We start from the raw sequence: 20185 nt of genomic DNA on the forward strand, positions 1-20185 counted from the left end.
AGACCTCAACTCAGTTTTTCTCTGTTTTTTAGGCTGTTTGAAAATGTCAGCTGAGGTTTATATTTTGGCCATTTATGATGAATCGACTAAAAGACATTTCCAGAAAACAAACCTTTCAAAATTGTTACATTAACAGATATTAAACTAAATGGCTGGTTAGTGAAAAATCTAATTTACACAGTTTACACAGTTTTCCACTTATCCTAGATGTCGTCAATCAGCCAAGATATGGTTGATGTCCAAATTTTGCCACTTTATTTTATCACTGGAGTTACAAGGCTAACGTTGCAAACACTAGAAGTCAAAAGGCCCCCGAATAATTTTCAGTAATAAATCCCCAAAACTTCTTTCAACCCACTCAAACTGCGTCCAGGTCTTCATTAAAGTTGCACAGACTTGTGGACGCGGATTAAGACATAGTATGTGAGCAGTGAGATATAAAAATGAACAAACCTACTTTATGTAGCTGAACGCTGCCGACAGCTATTATAGACAACAGGAATTGTGCCGGAATCCGGCTCCCCTTCTCGTGCAGGCATGTCACGCAAGCATATGGATGCTACAGATTATGTTTGTTTTTTTTTTGTTTTGTTTTGTTTCTTGTTTCTGGCGATTGTTGTTTCTTTTTATAAATAACTGTTAATCTTGAATTTTCTAACATATTTTTAAAAAGAGAAACAACAGAAATCGTGAATGTGATGTCTTTGCCTGCATGTGCGCAAGCAAAAGATTCTTCCCCTTCTAACTTCTACAGTTCAGCTGCACAATGAAGTTTTGTCCTTTTTTATAGTTGACAGTAAGTCATATCGTGCCCTAAACCACATTGAAACACACTTTTCACTTCTAGTGTTGGTTAACTACGATAGCCTTGTAGCTAAACTAAAGACATTTGGACGTCAAATATGTGTCGGTCGATCAACCATGTCTGGGGTAAATGGAAAATAGTGTAATCTTTTGCCAAACCATTCAGCGAAGTGTTTTTCCTTTTTTAATAAATTACTGTTTTGCAGAAGTGTTTCCTCACGACAGTGATATGTAATTCTTTTAGTTTCATTTTAATCTTTATATTTTAAAATCTTCGTTACTACCCTCCATTTACGTCAGGTTTCCAAGAAAGGGGCAATTTCAAAGATACATGTGAACAGTTTTCCTACACGAGCCGGTCGCCTTTTAACAATCGTGGCATTTTGTGCCTCTGAAATGCAACTTTCACCACCTAAGCCTCCTGAGGTGTGTTGAGTGCTTTTGACCTGCAGATGTTAGAAGTGCTGAAACGTGTTGTGGTTGGAAGCAGGATGCCACGTCCATTAGCTGCCCCGGCTCTTTTGCCATGGGCCGAGAAGCTGAAGACTGTGAGGGCCACTGAGAGGGCAGTGTTCCCCTGGACGACAGCTACTATTCCTTCACTGACAGCATCACCTGCATTTTAATAGACTTCCGGTTACTGAAACAGGCTGCGTGAGCCGTGGGGCTGAAACTCAACACTTGGGGAGACTCGTTCACTCACTTTGCCACTTGTGGTCGAATGAGTGCCAGCAGGAGGAGCCAGGGAAGAGAGGAGACAAGGTCACTTTCTCCTCGTAACAGGCGGCACCTCTTTGACTTCAGATTTGTTTTCTAGAAGAATCTGCTTCATCATTTATAATGCAGCCTGTTGCTGATTAGCTTAATCTGCACTGGGGTGAAATGATCCATGTCATTATATCAAACACATTTGTTATGCAGAAGAATAACAAAATGAACTACCGGCAGTGCAGTTCAATACACGCCATGTGGAGTGGAATCACTGTTCAAACTAATTTGTTAGTCAGAGACCACCCGGTATTTATAAAATTTCCAGTCAAACTGGCCGACTTAGTCATTTTTAGCATCAGGAAAAAAAACAGAAAACATATATGTAACTGAAAAGTACACAGAAGCCTCACCAACTAAATATGATAGCAAATTTTTCAGTATTTACTGTGTCCACTCTTTGCCTTTATTACAGCTTCCATTGTTTTCAGGAGACTCACTTTCAGTTTCAGAAATCTGCAGGGATGTTTTTCCACACCTCCACAGTTCAGTCTTAGAAGTTGTTTTTTGCATTTTCTGCTTCCCACCATCCAAATAATCCCAAACACATTCAGTGACGTTGAGATCTGGACTCTGGGGTGGTCAGTCCATTGTTCAGCTTCTTTGTTTGATGTGTCCGTCTCCTTTTCTTAGTGAGGTTCTTCTTGAACAGCTACACATCCTTTCAGACCCACAGCGCTGAGTCGTCTTCTCACAGTGGAAGGATGGACAGAAACACCTGTGGATGTTTTCAGATCTGAAGCAGCTTGATTTTCTCCTCTCTCTCAGAGATGAAAGCTTTAAGTGCTGTTTATCTGATGGGGGCAGTTTTGTTGATGTATCAGGTCTTGGAAGGTTGTTAGAAGAAGGAGTTTTCTCTTTTTTTAATCATTTTTGGAACTTGACTCCTGTTTTTTTGCGTATTTCCTATGACTTTCTCCCTTTTTATGCAAATGGATGATCTTATATGCAGTCTCCTCAGAAATATCTCCTGAAAAATGAATAACTTTCTTATTAGTCATTTAATATGATGCTACTACTTTTCATACGTTTCAGCTATTTTGCTGGAAGCTGTAAAAACTGAAATTTTAGACAATAGAGTGTCCACGAGGATGAACAGAGCTGCAGATAATTCTAAAATGACAAAGAAAACTTTCTAACAGTGCGAATGAAATTATAATAAAATTAACATCCACAATGCTTTGAGGGAAAAAGTGGCAATTAAATCTTCAGGCGGATAACTTAGCATTTAATTAGTTCTGTATGTTCACAATTTAACATTTTGAAAAAAATTTATACATTGGTGGGAAAAACGTGGCTTGTGCAAAAGTTCTGACACATTTTCTATTTTCTCAATATTTTAAACTCATCAAATACAAATTGTGCACTAAAATTTGCAGAAAAATGCCATAATTAGGTTTGTTCCCTGTAGAGGATGTGTTGACTTATTTTCACTTCGAAAATCACCATAACTTGTCATTTTACCAGTGTTCAAACTTTGCATAGGACTGTTTATATTTATTTTTGAATTCCTGAAAAAGTCCTTTGAGTTGTTAGAGTTGACTGCAGTTTATCTGTTTCCTCTTTGTCTGGGAGTTTTTCTAATATGGCCAGTTCTACACAAAGTTCTATAAGTTCTGGACGTGGACTTGGTCAGCAGTAATTGCCTTCTGCTCAGTCTCTGGAGCCGAGTGAAAATCCTCAGAGAAACCTGCTGCAGTCTGAAGACACGGTTTTAGATCCTCTCTGTTTCTGCTTCCTATCGCAGACAGTTGGATGGTGTGTAGAACATCTTGATAGCCAATTTCTTTGTGTGTGTGTTTTTCAGGAAGACGCTTTTGGATTTGCCAGTAAAGTGGGTTATCCCTGCCTCTTACGCCCATCCTATGTTTTAAGGTGAGTACATCCTTAGGGCCACAGTAATAGTCACTCATAATGGGATTTTAAGTTAATGTTTTTGTCTTCTTGTAAAAATGATTTGATGTTTTTTATGGGTTAAAGCTGTTTCCATTCCAAGGCTACAACATGAGGTTTCTCGTTATGGAGTGACTTGACATTTCCTCGCGCTGATGAAGCATGCAAATTGATGTCAGCAGAGAGGGACACAAATGTAGGTGCTTGTAATGTGGCTGATTGGTGAAAGCAGGGGCTTCCTCTGCAGCCGTCCTGGTTCCAGGGTGCGGTAATGTCTCTGTGAGATTTAATTTATCAAAGCTTGCAGTGCCTCAGATTGGTGGGACTTGAAGAGCTCATTTACACATAATCAGATGACTGGCTTCTGTTTTCGGCGCTCAGTTAGTGAGAAAATCAGGCCTGTCTCAACGGACGCTTCAGCCCACTCGGCCCCGAGAGCAGGACAAACACAGATAGCTGGAGCCTCAGCCCGTTTACTCACTTACTCGCTCAGTAAACGGTTCAGTCATAAAAAGCAATTAAATTTAATCAGCTGGGATGCCCCTTCTTTTGCGTTAAATACCACCCATACAGTGATTGTCCGTTTTGATCCGGTTGTTTAGAGAGGTTTTAAGTGTTGTTGGTGCTTGTACTGAAGTTTAATTGCAGTCATGTGAACTTCTCTGCTATATTTGAGGGTTACTACCTCACATGTATTACGCTGAGGACAGCAGGGGGTGTTTAGAGAACAGCAGACCATATTTGCTGAAGCACAGCAACAGTATGCACTGCCTTTCATAATCTGGATGCAACTAGCTTTTCAGAAAAATTATCGAAGAGCATGATTTCTTTTTCAGTTTGCAGTGGCTTAACATATTAAATACAGAGCTAACAAAACATTACACTGCAAAACTGAAGAGAAATCTGAGAAAAGCCCTACACGCTTAGCAAAAAAGGGTTTTATAAAGTACCAGAAAAGGTTTGTAATGACTTGTAACAATAATGGAACCCTTTTTAGTGCCATATAGATCCAGAAGGTTCTTTAAACATCCATAGACATCAGTTTTCCATTATAGAACAGAGCCAGTTAGCCATGCAATAAACAATTCATGTGTTCAAATGGTTCTTTGAGGTTTTCTATATATAAACTTTGCTTTACTAAAGAACCCGTGAAGAACCACAGGTTTTTAAGGGTGAACTTGGGGAATGATGCCAAAGCCCAGCACATTTTATGACATTGTTGTGATGTCAGCACTTATGAGCACTTAAACCTTTCAGCTGTTTAAAACTAAAACCTTTAAATTCGGATTAAACGAGTTTCACTTCACACCTACATGAGCTGTTCATGACAACTGATGTAAACCTATATAGACATTTGTAAAGGCTTATTCCGACAAGTGACAGTTGTTATAGCACTTCCGGAGGTGAAATTGCATCAGAATTGACAAACATAGCCTTTATGACAATCTAAAGTTCTTGGAATAAGCCTTTATAAATGTTTATATACAGCCCCAAAAAATTGGGACACTGTGTAAAATATAAATCAATGTAAATAAAAACAGAATGCAATGATTTGCAAATCTCATTGGAGATCTATTTTGGAATTGGGGTTGTAGGTTTATGTCAGTTAGCATAAAAGGCTCATATAGGTCTTGGGTACCCTTACGAATGCTGCCCTTCAGTAAAATGTTTCAGTAGCCATGTCTTAAAGAAAAAGCCTGCAGCAATGGTAGGAGAAAGCGTTCTGTCTGAAAATGCTGGTATCTTTAAGCTCCTCCTGAGTGCTTGGTCACTCACAATTGAGGTGGTCTTAGTAGACTGTGCTGACACATCACAGCGTACTGACACAAGCAGTGCAATGCATTTAAAACTTACTTTTAAAGTACTACGTTTAAATTTCGTTATGATTCATAATGCAGCATCTCAACACAAATTTTTTAGATGTTTTTGTGCTGCGTGTGATGGATTGTGGGTGACTGAGAATCGTGAAGGACAGACCAGCTGGATCCTTTCAAATTCTCAGAAATGAACGGTGCATTTCTCAGCCACACTTGAAGAATCCTAGAGAATGAGACAACCTTCCATGACATAACGGCTGAGAAATGCAATCTACCTTAAGTGCATCCTCTGAGACACATCCAATATGTGCTTTTAACGATAGTTTGGAAAAGAAAAGGCAGAACCTGCTTATCATACTAAAGAAGACACTGATAAAACTAGAGATGGCATTTTGGTATCGATGGGTATTGTATTGGGCTGATATCAGCAAAAATGCTGGATCTGGTTTGAGGGGAAAAAAAGCATGAATGTGATCCAATCCTGTACCACAATGTACAAAAGTGTTGGTACTGGAAAAGAAAAAGCGGTTTTGTGCCGTCTCTAGTTGAAGCTGAATACCCAAAAGATTAGCACATTGCTATTTATGTTAATCAAATCACATTTGTCACATTTACACAGGTGTGAAGGTGAGTGAAAATATTAGGTGCATAGCCCACTTGTAATGTGTATATATACACACAATAGAGTCTAAATATATACACACATACACAATATACACATGAATATACACCAGTACTGCACCATTCCAGTGTGCAGTTTTGTATAGTAATATAGGTTATGAAATAAAAGCTATGATATGAACGGTTGTACACTTTCCCATATAAGTAATTTGTAATAAATGAGATGCAGGGTACAAAGGGGATAGAAAATATATATTGCTGCTGTCGGAACAAAACCTCATATCTCCAATTTTACAGTTTTTCAGTTTTTGACATTATTTAAAAATGCCTGTTGTCCTTTACATTATATCTAAATTTCATGATGAATGGACCAACAGAAATGGCCGAGAATGACTTGTAAAGATGTCTGGCTCCATTGACTTATATTAAAAGTAAAGTATGTTTTTTGTTCCATCAACATATATATATATATATATATATATATAATATATATATATATATATATATATATATATATATATATATATATATATATATATAATGTATGTATATATGTATGTATGTGTGTGTGTGTGTTGATGGAACAAAACCTTGTATCTCTCATACTTTACTTTTAATATAAGTCAATGGAGCCAGACATCTTTACAAGTCATTCTCGGCCATTTCTGTTGGGGTGTGTGTGTCTGTGTGTGTGTGTGTGTCTGTGTGTGTGTCTGTGTATGTTTGTATGTATTCCACATTATACACGATATGGATAGAAATGTACAAGATGCAATCTAATGTTCAGGTATAGATTTGCTAAATAGAAGTTACAGTAAGATCATCGTGATGATTCAGATGATCCAGCACTACTGACTAGGAACTGTTTCTTACCAAATTTTAAAAGCACAGAAGACCAGTGTCCAGACTTTTGATGGGCAGTGCCACAGACTTGAATAATTACCTTATTACACTAGTAATAATAATAGACAGTGACCACCTCACATTTCAGTGGTGTTTTGAAGCACAATGAGTCTTTCTATTGGGCACTGACATTTGCCAGGCCAGCTCACACTGAATTGTTCTGCTTGTGCTTCTGGCTCTGCTATTGCCTACAGCAGGTACCTGAGATAACCAGCCAGTGGAGGATTCTGTTGGTTCTGATGTCCCTATCACGATAGACAAACAAAATTCCAGGCATATGTCTATAAATTGCATGACTGACCTCATGGTTTATCACAGCACTGAAACTGAAAGTACTTTGAAGGATGACAGAAATAGCTTCCCGCACTTGTAAAGGCATGATTCAGTTTCCTGAAAATTTGTGAAGTTTCCGCGGAAAACTGTGCACGGTGTACCTTTTAACACCAGGGTGTCAAACATTATTTTGTATTTCTTGTTGCTAGGTGCTTTTTGCACCATGCTTCAGCTGAACCGCTCTGTCGAGACCCGTGCTTTTAGCAGTGGTTTGTTTGGAGGTCTGGGGACACCGCGGCCACACTGGGGTCTCTGAGGCCCCGTCACTGCAATAACACCACACAACCGTTACCCATAATGCTCTAGCTGCGCCTCAGGCTGTGGCACAAAGGGACTACAGCACTGACACTGAACCTGTCAGGCTCGCCCCGGCGCAGCTACTTCATTTGAACCGAACAGACTGCTTTCGTGAGTTCTTTATACAGAACCGATTTTTGAGAACTTTCAGAGGTCTTCATGTTCCTACAGCAAAAGTACTCAGACTAGGTGGGTGAAATAACCGTGTCTTTGTGAAGAGTTCAGAATGAATTTCTGCTTCAAGGATATTTTTATTTGGACCGTTGAAAGGTTCATTGTGTGAAACAGTTGGCGTAAGCATGTCTCATAGACTTTTATTGTTCTATTCAGTTATGAATCCAGCTATATGTGTGGATTAAAAGACATTTGGAGAATGTTGCAGATTCTGGACCAGGCAGAAGTAGTCTTGGATCACTCTGACAAAACTCTTGGTTTGTTTTTGGCAGAGGTGGTGCTTACTACATTACCAAAAAGCCAGAACATTCTGCCTCCAATTCTGGCACGAAATCATAATCAGTTAAAAACTCCACATTTTCCCCTTCACACTTCTTTTTTTTTTGTTTCCCCCTTTTGTTTCTATACAAGAAGCTTCAGAAACAAAACTTTGAAGGTGCCGGAGGGCTGGCTGACCCAAATATCTCTCGCCGTTTGATTGTTCCATCCCTGCTCTGTTTTGTATTCATCCCTTCTTGTGTTTTCATTCTACAACTCCTTAATCTTTTGTTGTGTCACTGCGCTGCCCTCCCCAAGGGCTAATTTAGGCACAGCAGATGCGTCTGCCTTAAATGAAGTTATTAGAGTCGTTTTCTGTGTCTTTATTGTCTTATATGAAGATGTCCCTCCCCCCCCTTTCCTGTTCTCAGTGGTTCTGCGATGAACGTGGCCTACGGGGAGGAGGAGATGAAACGCTTTCTGGAGGAGGCGGCGCAGGTTTCACAGGTAAGCCGTTCGCTCCCCACACTGGTCCACGCTGAACTACTTCAGTTTTACGACCAACAGCAAGTAGGAAATAATACCATAACACAAACTTAAATGACTGTAATAAAGACCTAAACTCTAATCACAACTCTCCCAAGTACCATCATCCTTTGATGATGCTGCTATTAAGAGATGAATCTGTTTCATTCATTCCGGTGTAAATGCTTACTCACTGCCACTCGTAAAAAATGTGACTGCATAAAGTAGGCTCTGGTCCACTAGAGGCCCCATGATACAATATTATCACAAAACTACAGAGTGATTCAAAAAAGATTCATCCGATTTCAAAGCGTCATATTTTTACAACCATGAGGCACCTAGGAACCAATCACAATCCAATTGAAAGAGGAAGTCATAGAGTTTCTGACCGTCACCGGAAGACGGCTCCCTTCAGTCTGAGAGGAGATGAGACCCCTGAGCAGAAAGCGTTCTGCGTTCTCCACTTCAATAAGAGTGAATCCATCATAACTGTTCAGCGTGATTTTCGTGGGCAGTGAAGCTCCAACAGCTCAGAGTGTTCGTCGTTGGTTCCACAACACTGGATGATCTCCGAAATCGCACTGAAAGAGCCGTGAGTGCAGCGACACCCGACATGCTCAATCGAGTATGGGATGAATTTGACTATGGTGTTGATGTTGTCTGTACAGCTGGGGGAGGTTCATATTGAGCACCTGTAAAATTACATAATAAACTTTATGCTCATTTAAACCATTTACAGTTTACTGCATTGTTCTTTAATGATTCACAAGAGAAATAAATCATTTTGAAATCGGATGAATCTTTTTGAATCACCCTGTTTTATCACAGTGCTATGCTACACTACAATTCTGTGAACATTTTTTGAGATGATATATGGAGCCTTCTAAACAAATTGTGCACACACTTGACTATGTTTTAAGAGAGAAACACATTTGAAGACATTTTGATGAAAGCTTATGCTTAAAGGTTTCAAAGTTGTTTCCAATACATTTTAAAAATCTTTAGGAATGACTACATATGAATTATCTCCAAAATAAGAAAAAAATAATATCCCACATCCTAAATGTTGCATGTATTGTCTTTCTCCATGAGGTTTTTGAACCAAAAATGGTCTTAATTAATTTTTACATGGCCATTTTCCAGTCTCTCGTCACCCTTAGAATTAAACAAGTTGGTTTTTTTTTGTTACTGTACCTTTAAGCCAGATATATGTAGATGAGCTCTGCTCTGATTGTCTGTGTTTTACCTCATTCAAAAAGCAGTCCTAAAACACTCCTTGTAACTTCAGCATTAATGGGTTCAGCTAAACAGCTGTAGGCGGAATTGCCATATATATTAATGGGTTGGATTTTGTGACAATCCAAAAACAATTAATTCCAAACGGGCTGGTTTTACAGCTTCCAAACAAGTAGTTTCATTTAGGACTTTAGTGAGATTTAGAACTGGAAAATATAGAGTTGGAATCACATTCATGACATCATCCTAATTATTATGTGCTTCTTATTAAAAGCTCATTAGTGGCATGTTTTTCTTTGCCAGCACATTTCAGCCAGTCAGCTGTGTTGTGACTGCAGGGTCTAAATAGTCTTGTTTGATACAAGGCTATTTTATAGTTTTGATATTATTATTATTTTTTTCCGTAAGAAGTTCTCGTTACAGGGTAACGCTGCCTCCGCTAAAGCAATTACAATAGCAACAATGATGAGTAGAGAGTATACAGCTCACTCAAGTATTAGAGCTTGAAGCAAAAACAGCCTCATCTCAGTTTCAGTGGTTTGTCAGCTGACGATGAGCAGCGGAAAATGAGTTTGTGCAGCTAATAAAGGAATAAACTTTATCAAACGGAGTAAAAGAACCTCTGTGTCTGCATTTCACGATGCTGACTAACGTTACACTGGATGCAGTTCGTGCTTTAAAGTTGCTGCTACAGCCGCTTTCAGAGGAACAGTTTTAATTTTCTCCCTAAATGATGATCAGCGACTGGGGCTCCCGAGTGGCGCAACCGTCTAAGCGTTGGCCCTGTCATCAGGAGATCGCAAGGTCGGTCCCTGGTGATGCTACAGCCATCCTTGGCCGGAAGTCTTAGAGAGCACAAATGGCCTCGCTCTCTCTGGGTGGGTAGGATGGCCCCTCCGTCTCCCCCCATCACTCAATGCGATGCTGGTCAGCGCAGGCGTCTGTTAGCTGACGTAAAAGATCTGGCGGTTCTTCGCTTTCCTCCGAGCGCGTTCAGCTGTCCAATGACATTGCGTGAGCAGCAGTTCGAAAAGATGCGGTGGCTGGTTTCACAGCCTGTGCTAGCCTTCGCCCTCCTAGCATTGATACTGTGTCTGGTGGAGTCCTAACTAGCGGGTGGAATTGGAGACGACTAAATTGGGGAGAAAGTTGGGTAAAAATGAAAAACAAAAAACAAACAAAAGAAAAAAAAGATCAGTGACTGAGAGAGCGAGTGCTCAGTGGAGAGTAGATGTTCGTTCACTAGTGCCGGTGGTTCCACCTTAAATGGTGCCTGAGCTGCCAGAATCCCCTGCACCATTTAAGGTGGAACGGGAAATTCAAACAAGAAGCGACTTCAGCCTCGCAACCTTTTAGTGTTTGACAGTTTCTCGTTGCATATTAAACGTATTAGAAAGCCAGCTGAGAGCTTATAAACCCAAATAAGAAAAAGTCAACAGTGGTGCTGCAGACCCTGATGACTTTGCGCACCCCCCTGCCAGGATGTGCGCGTGTTCAGCTTTTTGCCACTTTAACTAGTTTATTGTTAGCGAGCTGTTTCAGCATCTCCAGCTAACATGGCTAATCTAGTGTTTTGGTTATAGTTATTTTCACCACCATTGATTTATCACTCTAGACGTTAGCTGACATGACTGTACTCTTGACAGCTGTGAAGGAGTTTATTTAGTCTGGACTCCCGCATTGTTGTGTGTTTGGTTCTCCAACCATTCTGGACACATCCTCGAATTTCTATCTTGGCAGCTGTGACAAAGATAAAGTGGCGCACCTTTCTGTGGTGTCTGAAGTGATACGAACGCCTGTATTTCTGAGGTTAGAAACTGTCTGAAAGGCAACAGCGGAACTTGTTTCACCCAGCGGTTACGCACTTCTGTTTCTTGTGAAAAGGGCCGATTCCGTGAGGTTCTCTTGTAGATGTGTCCAAACCTTTGACCAATTCGGTCATGCAAGAATTGCCAATTGCGATGTAACATACTGCGACTTTATACTACTTGTCACTTGTCAGTGCTGTCTTGTGGACCACAAAAATAATACATTTTTATAATAAATGTTGATATTTTATTAGTTCACCAATGGGCTTAATACACATTAAAGTATTTAAAAATAAAATATCAATATGTGCGTCTCCAAGTAGCAACAGTGTTCTTTCACCCAGAGTATCATGACCTGGTCATGACAAAAAAAAAGTCTTAAACCTGTTTCATATGAAAGTGTGTCTGGGCGTTTTGCCAAAAGCCTGAGCCTCCCAATACCTCGAGGGCACTATTGATTTTAGGCAGTCTTTCCATGTCACTTCAGCAAAGCAGTGGCTTAGAAGTGGAGAAGCGCTACAGAGCCCAAGGAGCAGTCTTTGTCCCATATGTAGTTTAAGAATGACATGTTGATGTGTTTGTTATTTAACTACCAGCCCATCTGTGCACTTTTCTCTCTTATGACAGTGAAGTATTAATATTTCCCTTGGCCCATAATCATAAAGCTTCTCAGATTAGGAGTGCTGATCTAGGATCCGTCCCTCTCAACAGAGTCGTAGTAAATTTAGAATCATTTTTAAAATTCTTGGCCAAACTTTGTATTGGTTTGCTGCTTATGTTCAAAGGCCCAAATCAAGGAAAACACATTTTCCTCACTTTTTGTAAAGTTTAATGTTGTGTATAAGATTTGATATTGTTATAAAAACATAACTTTCTCTTTCCAGTACATATGGGCCATATATAGAACCTAATAATATTTATTAATGCATTTGCATATTTTCTTTTATTCAGCCTACAGCAGTTTAGCCCACCCTGTTGAAGTTATAAGGAATGTTTCATCCTGGATTGTTTTTGAATGAGATGCAATATAGCACAGCCAATCAGAACAGAGGTCATTTACATATCAGTCTTGAAGGCGCTGTTATGAAAACAGTCTGTTAAATTCTAAGGGAGAAAGTTGGAAAATGGTCAGGCAGAAATTAATTATGACTGTTTTTTGGTACGCAAACTCTTACAAACTGTTTAACTGCAGTTTGTTATTGAGTCTGAATTTATGATTATTTATGTAACATTGTTTATAGCAGAGACTGTGATTACATTCTGATTGTGAAATTAACAGTACATGGTTGAACAGTGAACAGTTCCAGGAAAACGCTGATTGGGTTTTCTGTGTAAACATGCACACAGCCTTCCGATGCACTCAATTAGCCTGTGTTCATCTCCCCTCCGGCTTCACAACATGTTTCTGTTTGTTTCTTTGACTCATATCTCTCTTCTTCTCTCACTCTCTCTCTCTCGCTTTCCCTCTTTTATATTGCTGTTCACTCTCTTGGTCTTTGCCACTTGAGCTCTCTCACTTCTCCCCTGTCTTTCGCTCTATCCGTCTCTCTGTCTCTCTGTTTCTCCCCCATCCCTCTGCCCCCGCCCTCTCTCCTGTCCTTGTGTCTTTCCCTCTAACCCTCTCTCTCTCTCTCTGTTTGTCTCTCTATCTCTCTCTCTCTCTCCCCCTCTCACTTTCTCTCTTACTCTCTCCCTCTCTCGATCTCCCCGTCCGTCCCTCCCTCTCTGTCCCCCTCTCTCTCCCTCTCTCTCTCTATCTCTCTCGCTCTCCCTTGTCCCTCTGTCTCTCCCTCTTTCTCTCTCTGATCCCCCTAATCTAGCCCCCAGTCTTCCTCATTCTCTCAATCTCCCCTCATCTCTTTCTGTCTACCTCATCTTTCTTCCCTCCCTTCCCTTGTCTCTCCCCCTCTCACTTTCTCTCTTACTCACTCTCTCTCTTGCATTCACTTTCTTGGTCTTTGCCTCACAGTTGAGCTCTCTCACTTTTCCCCAGTCTCTCTCTCTCTCTCTCTCTCTCTCTCTCTCTCTGTCTCTCTCACTAGCCCCCCTTTTCTTATTTAATTCTTTATCCCTCTGTCCTACCTGGCACCTCATCAGACCACCATGTTTTCTCTCTGAGGGTGGTTTCTTTGCAGCAGATGTGCCCTCCTCCCCCGTTCTCCCTTTTGGTCCTTCCTCTTCTGTTTTTAAGACTCCGCAGTTCACCTGCACTTCCTCTGAATCACTGGCTCAAACACCTATTTACCGGCTTCTAAGAGCACTAATCTCAGATCAGCCTCTGCTCTGCTCACTGAATCATATGTATTTAGAACATGATGTACAGAGTCCAGGGGACTGTATGACCTGACCACATTAATTTTCTTAAGCCCTACTGGAGCTGGATTCGTTTTCCCAGAGGATGTTCTGCAATTTACTGTGTCATGTTTTGATTGGCTGTTTTCTCCATGATGAAGTACCTGTGTAATTTCCTTAAATTCCCACAGGCAGCCTGAATTAAGAGGTCATAGCTCTGATGTTCACAGCAGCATCGCGTCACACAATACACTCAATAACAATAACGACACACCGCACAGCACTAATCTGTTAGCAGGTTTTGCTCAATTAGAGTGAGGTGGATTGAAACAGGATTTCCATTACTGAGGAAGGTTCCAGTTCAGCCAATTACAGAAGACCATTCAGGGCCCTTTAATTACTGTCAGAAAGTAAAAACTAAAACTACACTGCAAATTCATTCTGGATCAAAACTACTCCACTATTATTACTGCCAGACTGTAATAACTCCATATGCTGAAGATTCATACTGGATTAAAACCACTCCACAATTATTACTGACAGACTGTAAAACTACACACACTGCAGATTCATACTGGATTAAAATCACTCCACAATTATTACTGTCAGACTGTTAAACTACACACACTGCAGATTCATACTGGATTAAAATCACTCCACAATTATTACTGTCAGACTGTAAAACTACACACACTGCAGATTCATACTGGATTAAAATCACTCCACAATTATTACTGTCAGACTGTAAAACTACACACACTGCAGATTCATACTGGATTAAAATCACTCCACAATTATTACCGTCAGACTGTTAAACTACACACACTGCAGATTCACACTGGATTAATATTAGAAATCTCCTTTGTAATCACTTAAATTGTGGAACCTCCCCAGGTAAAACTAATCCTGCTCCAATAGGACTTCAAACTGAATAAAAAAATGGCCAAAAAATCAAAAGTATCACAAAGCAGACTCTTCTTTTATGTGTGCTGAGCTCAGCCAGTTCCACATCAAAATGCTACCAGCTCCAGACATCATTGTAGAGGGTGGAGTTGTCAGGACAGACATTAAAGACCAGAACTGGGCCGAGATCTTCGGTCTGATACGTATAACCCCAGTACACACACAGTCACCACACAGCATGGAGCAAGACACCTGCACTGAGAGATGCCACACACACATACAGCGCCTGTCTGTGGAACATCAGTGGAATATTCATTAGCGCTGTAGCTGTGAGAGTCGCTGTCACAGACACTCATAGAGGCCATAATGATGGATAATGATGTGATACAGAGAAAGGAAGCACATTGTCAGGCTGAGAGTCCTGCTGAATCCTACCCGTCGTCACTGGCTGTTTCCTTTGTTTCCCTACACTCTGTGGGGCAACGCATGGATACCGCACAGATGTGCCTGTTGATTCTCCTACTGTGTTTCAGCAAATACTGTGTGCTGGTTTATGTAAACTTTACATGATACCCCACACTGTACAGTCATGAGACTAGGGATTATTCCTTTTCTTTTTGGCTGTGTTACCAGTTAAATGTTGCATTGCACTTTTTTTTTTTTTAAAAAGGTGATAAAGGGTTCTTTATGCGATGCCATGTAAGAACCACTTTTGTTTCACTAAAGAACCTTGTTTGAAAGATTTCTAAAAGTGAAGGCTCACATAAATGCTTAAATACAATATAAAGTTTCTGTGCCAATGTAAGGGTTCTTCCTAGTACCTTTACATTATGTTGAGGTTCTTTATACTTCTGTGCCATTGTGCAAAGAACCCTGTTTAGCATTTTTATTTTTAAAGTTGAGGCTGCTTGTAAAAAATATATTTTTCAGCACTCTCTAAGAATTGTCTAAATGGTTCCTAATTTGGACATACGGTTCTAGAAAGACCCTTTGCTTGGTTTAGAACATTTACATTATACATTTATTTTTATGCATGCATTATTTGATTCCATTTAGCACCTTCGATTTTAATAGTCTAAATACATGTTTTGGCCTTACAGTCGTATGCAGTAGTTTGGGTGCTCTGAAAGTCGACCCATTTTTCCACAAATCTGGGCTATAAACTATAAACAGATGGCGTCTCTTCAGTGATCTGCTCTGTAAGAATTATTTTTAGAAAAAAATACAAAGAGCATCTAAGATTGTTGGCCTTCAGCAGTAAATTGTAAGCATATAGCAATATGTGTGATCATAAAACACATGTTATGTTAATTTGAGGGGAGCTTTTACCAAAAAATAAATAAATAACAATATTAACAATTATTTCATGCAGTTACTGAATAATTTGCCTTATGATTTGGTCGTGTAAATTCAGATGGAAAAACCAAAATATACCCTGGTCAGTAAGAGGTTAACAAATTCCGCAGTTTGACTGGGGGCGCACAGACTTTTGCATATGAATGTAAGTGTTTTCTCCTAAAAGCAATGCTCTTATTTCTTGTCCCATTTCATGCCATTTACAGTAATGTAAAGGGCTGATTAAAGCACAGGTCTAGCAGTACTTTCATTTTTTATTATTGTCTACTGCTAATGCAGGAGCATCCTGTGGTCATCACCAAGTTCATTCGCGGGGCCAGAGAGGTTGAAGTGGACGCAGTGGCCAAGGCAGGCAAGGTTGGACACTCTCTGCTTTTTTTACTTTTACGTTTTTCTATAATATATGCAGTTCTGTGGATGTGTGTGTGTGTGTGTGTGTGTGTGTGTGTGTGTGTGTGTGTGTGTGTGTGTGGTTGGAGGTGGTGCTATATGACTCATGAAACACAGATAAAAGCAAAAAAGAACTTTATCGGGCAAAGATCAGCAAAACCCGGATGCATTAAATTGAAATCGGTCAGAAGCGAAATGTGAAGCACTTGATTCTGATTGAATCTGTGTCTCTGAATCACAGAGCCACACAAGAGTGACTTCATTATGCAGCAGATGGAGGTTTTCATCTGTTGTGGGTTACCTTCTGGAACAGGGATGTTATCCCCCCATAATAACAGCCTTAATGAAAACAAATGTTACACACTGCATTTTGAATGCAGCTATTTTGCTCTCCCCTTCTGGTCTCCCAGCTTCCAGTGCTTTTTTTTCCTACAATCATTTCATACCAGAAATCTGACAGTGTTCATCTGAAAGCCAACATGCTGCAACAGTAAATGACATGCATCTATAAATCCATATGAAAGCCACCATTCTCTTAGCCATTTAGTTTGCTAGATGAATGCTGGAGGAATGATGTTTTAAAAATGGTTGTTATTAAATTTTTGTAGCATCAGATAGCGAGCTTTGTTTAGGGATACACATGGCTATCTAGGACTAACAGGGTGGTTTGAGAGCTAGCAATCTAGCATGTTTATTCAACAATTAAATTTAAGATAATAAGGAACCACCTTATTTCCACTTGTTCTGATTGGTCTAATGTATTTAAATTTTGTGAAGTTATACCTTAGATGAACTTCTAACAGTATTCAATTTATTAAATACAGTACTATGCAAAAGTTTTAGGTACCTAAGCACATTGTTTAAAACCATATATCTTTACAGTAGAGTATATATAAAAAGTAATACAAAACGTTTTGGAAAAAGTGGATGATATCTTGTGAGCTGATTTGAGGACGTTTGGTGCTAGATTTCTCCTGGACGCCCCCAGTCATGATATAGATTTATTCAGTTCCATCACCAGCACGCTTCATTTAACATAATGAAATATTGTTTAAAATTAAAATCAGGTATTTGGATGATAACTAGAATTAATTCTGGGTTTCGTTGAGGGAAGGTTTAGAAAGATTTAGAAAAGAACAAACTGAGTACAATCACTAATTATTGTATTAATGTTACATTTTATTATTCAAAAATGAGCTTAGGTTTTTGTGTCAGCTGAATAACAGAGACTCCGTTAGATGAGCCACTGAGCTGCTGAAGCTAACCTGAACAACTCTGGATGCTGATGATAACTTGTCATATTTAACACAGGGTCTTTTCTCCTCAGTGGGCAAAGTTCCCACATGTTAGTTTGTCAGAGAAATGTGTTTTCACTGTTTCTGCACCTGGCCAACATCAGCTAAAACAGTTAGCTTAGTTTGCAAGAAAACCATAGTTTCTCTGCCCTCTCACATCTTTAACAATGTGTCCTTGGCAATACACTCTCATTAAGACACTCATGTTTCAGGGGAAGCAAAGTATGACAAAACATGCATAATCACGAATATGAGCAAAAGTTTCATGTGTTATTTTTTAAAGTGTCACTGAACTATTAGCCTGTATATTTTCTTAGTCGTCCTATTATGAAACATAATGAGTATCCAAATAGTGATTTCAGTATTCAAATACAGGCACCTCAAACAGTTAATCAAGCTCTCAAGTACATGTGCACATCTGTGAGTTCATCAGTGAGTTCAGTTTCAGTTTTTATTTGTTTTAGTTTTGTTATTTTTGGTTTTGTCATGTAAGATTTTGGTTGTTTTGGTGGGGTGAAAACTTATTTAGGATAGAGAGGGGAGTGCTCAGATTTTCTTGATTGTTTTTTCCTGCTGATTTAATATTTGATGTCCTTCCAGGTGCTGGTTCATGCCATCACAGAGCACGTGGAGGACGCTGGAGTTCATTCAGGAGACGCCACCCTAATGCTGCCGACACAGGCCATCAGCCAAGGAGCTCTGGAAAAGGTCTCGCCTCTGTTTTTTTTCTGTGTACTTTCATGTTCTGGGTGGATTTTCCTATTTCCTTCACTATAAGATCTGTAGCACAGTCTGGAAAGATTCATTCACTACAGTATTTGAACCCAATATATTACTTATATATTTTTCCAAATAATATCATAAGGGAGAAATAGGACTATGAATCTGATGCCGTTTCATGTCTAAAGCGTATTTGATACGTTTGTAGGTTATAGCGAGAGATTAAGATTCGATCCTTCTCTTTGATCAAGTGACGCTCCGCTTGCTCTTACTTCCTCTGAATCAAACTCAGTTTGTCAAAGATGTCACATCAAAGTTTCTTTTGCGTTTAGTTTCCATAACGTCTCCGTCTCCATATTCCATCCTGCATTGGTGACGGGGCATGCATAACCTCGGCGGTGATTGATATAATCTTGGCCTCCTCTGCATTCGTGAAGATTTTAAGAGTTATGGTTGGTGGGATTTTGTGTAATTTTATTTTTTCTCTGTGGTAATTTTCAGGTGAAGACCGCCACCCGTAAAATTGCGAAGGCGTTTGAGATTTCAGGGCCGTTTAACACTCAATTTCTGGTGAAAGGCAACGATGTCATGGTAAGTTATTGGTGCTGAACTTTCTATGAAGTATAAGTCTGGACTTGAAAGTTGAATTGAGTTTTTCCAAGTCTAGTGAGCCAGACAGTTTTCAAAGACCAAATTTTATCAGAATTTGATCATTTGATAATATCCTTTCATTTTATCTTTTAAGTCATTAATTAATTGCTCAGTTGTAGAACCTCTGTCTTGTAGACTTGGCAAACTATACATAAAGGCAAATGTAACATGAGTAGTAAAATTCAAGTTTAGATCCACTTTCCTTCAGCATTTCTCTTCAGATGAACAAATCTATGAGGTGTTTATGCTCACTCAACAGTCTGGAATGGAAAATGGAAATGAAATGGAAAATCTCATTTACATGCTCACTACAAGTAATCCAATCCAAAATGACGTGCATGCGTAGAGAACCACTTGGTGTAGACATTACCATGACAACCAGCATCACGTGAGTCCAGTCAGAGTGAGATGAGCAGCAGTGAGCAGCGCTTGTGTTTTTAATTACTTTAAATGATGTCAGACTCAGGAAAACGTCCTTCACATGTCCTTATTAAAGAAGGCCGAGAGGAAGACGTCGTGTTCTGAGACACATAAGCTGGACGTCCGTCCCACCGCCGTCTTTTAAAGATCAGAGCATAAACTTCGTCTCCTCTGCAGACCAGTTTCTGCTCCGCCATGTTGAACGGTATGAACTTTCGCTATGACGTGACGAACATGATCAGAACGGGCTTAAAGTTTCCGATTGGGAATGTAATCAGATACAGACGTTTACACGGATATTATTCTTCTATTTAACAGATTATTTACAGGATTACCCACCTCGATCAGTCGGAGAGACACTGTATTCCGAATGGCCTCAATCGGACTAGACTATTCTGACTGAGGTGTTTACATGGACGGATTCTATACCGATTGAGCTGTTAGTCAGATTATTAATGGATTAGTAGGCTGCATGTTAACATGACTATTAGTTGACAATCAACAGTTAACCAGCAAGCCTAAAATCAAGAACATGATCCATCAAAATATCAAGGATAAAATGGATATTTTCTGAAATCTGATTGGCCAAGCCACTTTTGAAGCCATTGTACAGTACTATCTATGCACACATATGAGTGTATATTAATTGAATTCTGTGTTAATGCACTGTTTAGAAAAGTTCCTTGTATGCACCATATAAAGTAGTTCTGATAAGTGGAGG

The 20185-nt window shown here is 39.6% G+C and overlaps 1 protein-coding gene across 1 annotated transcript in view; it reads left to right on the forward strand.

Moving 5' to 3' along the window:
* cps1 (carbamoyl-phosphate synthase 1, mitochondrial) overlaps positions 1 to 20185 on the forward strand; it is an 89379-nt gene that overhangs the window by 38785 nt on the left and 30409 nt on the right. Inside the window, exons 27-31 of the mRNA XM_036577631.1 lie at positions 3380 to 3447; positions 8300 to 8375; positions 16268 to 16345; positions 18274 to 18381; positions 18895 to 18984. Of these exons, the coding sequence (XP_036433524.1) occupies positions 3380 to 3447; positions 8300 to 8375; positions 16268 to 16345; positions 18274 to 18381; positions 18895 to 18984 (420 nt within the window). The remainder of the gene's footprint in view (positions 1 to 3379; positions 3448 to 8299; positions 8376 to 16267; positions 16346 to 18273; positions 18382 to 18894; positions 18985 to 20185) is intronic.

This window comes from Colossoma macropomum, unplaced genomic scaffold (genome assembly GCF_904425465.1).
Source record: "Colossoma macropomum unplaced genomic scaffold, Colossoma_macropomum, whole genome shotgun sequence".
NCBI classification, from domain to species: domain Eukaryota; kingdom Metazoa; phylum Chordata; class Actinopteri; order Characiformes; family Serrasalmidae; genus Colossoma; species Colossoma macropomum.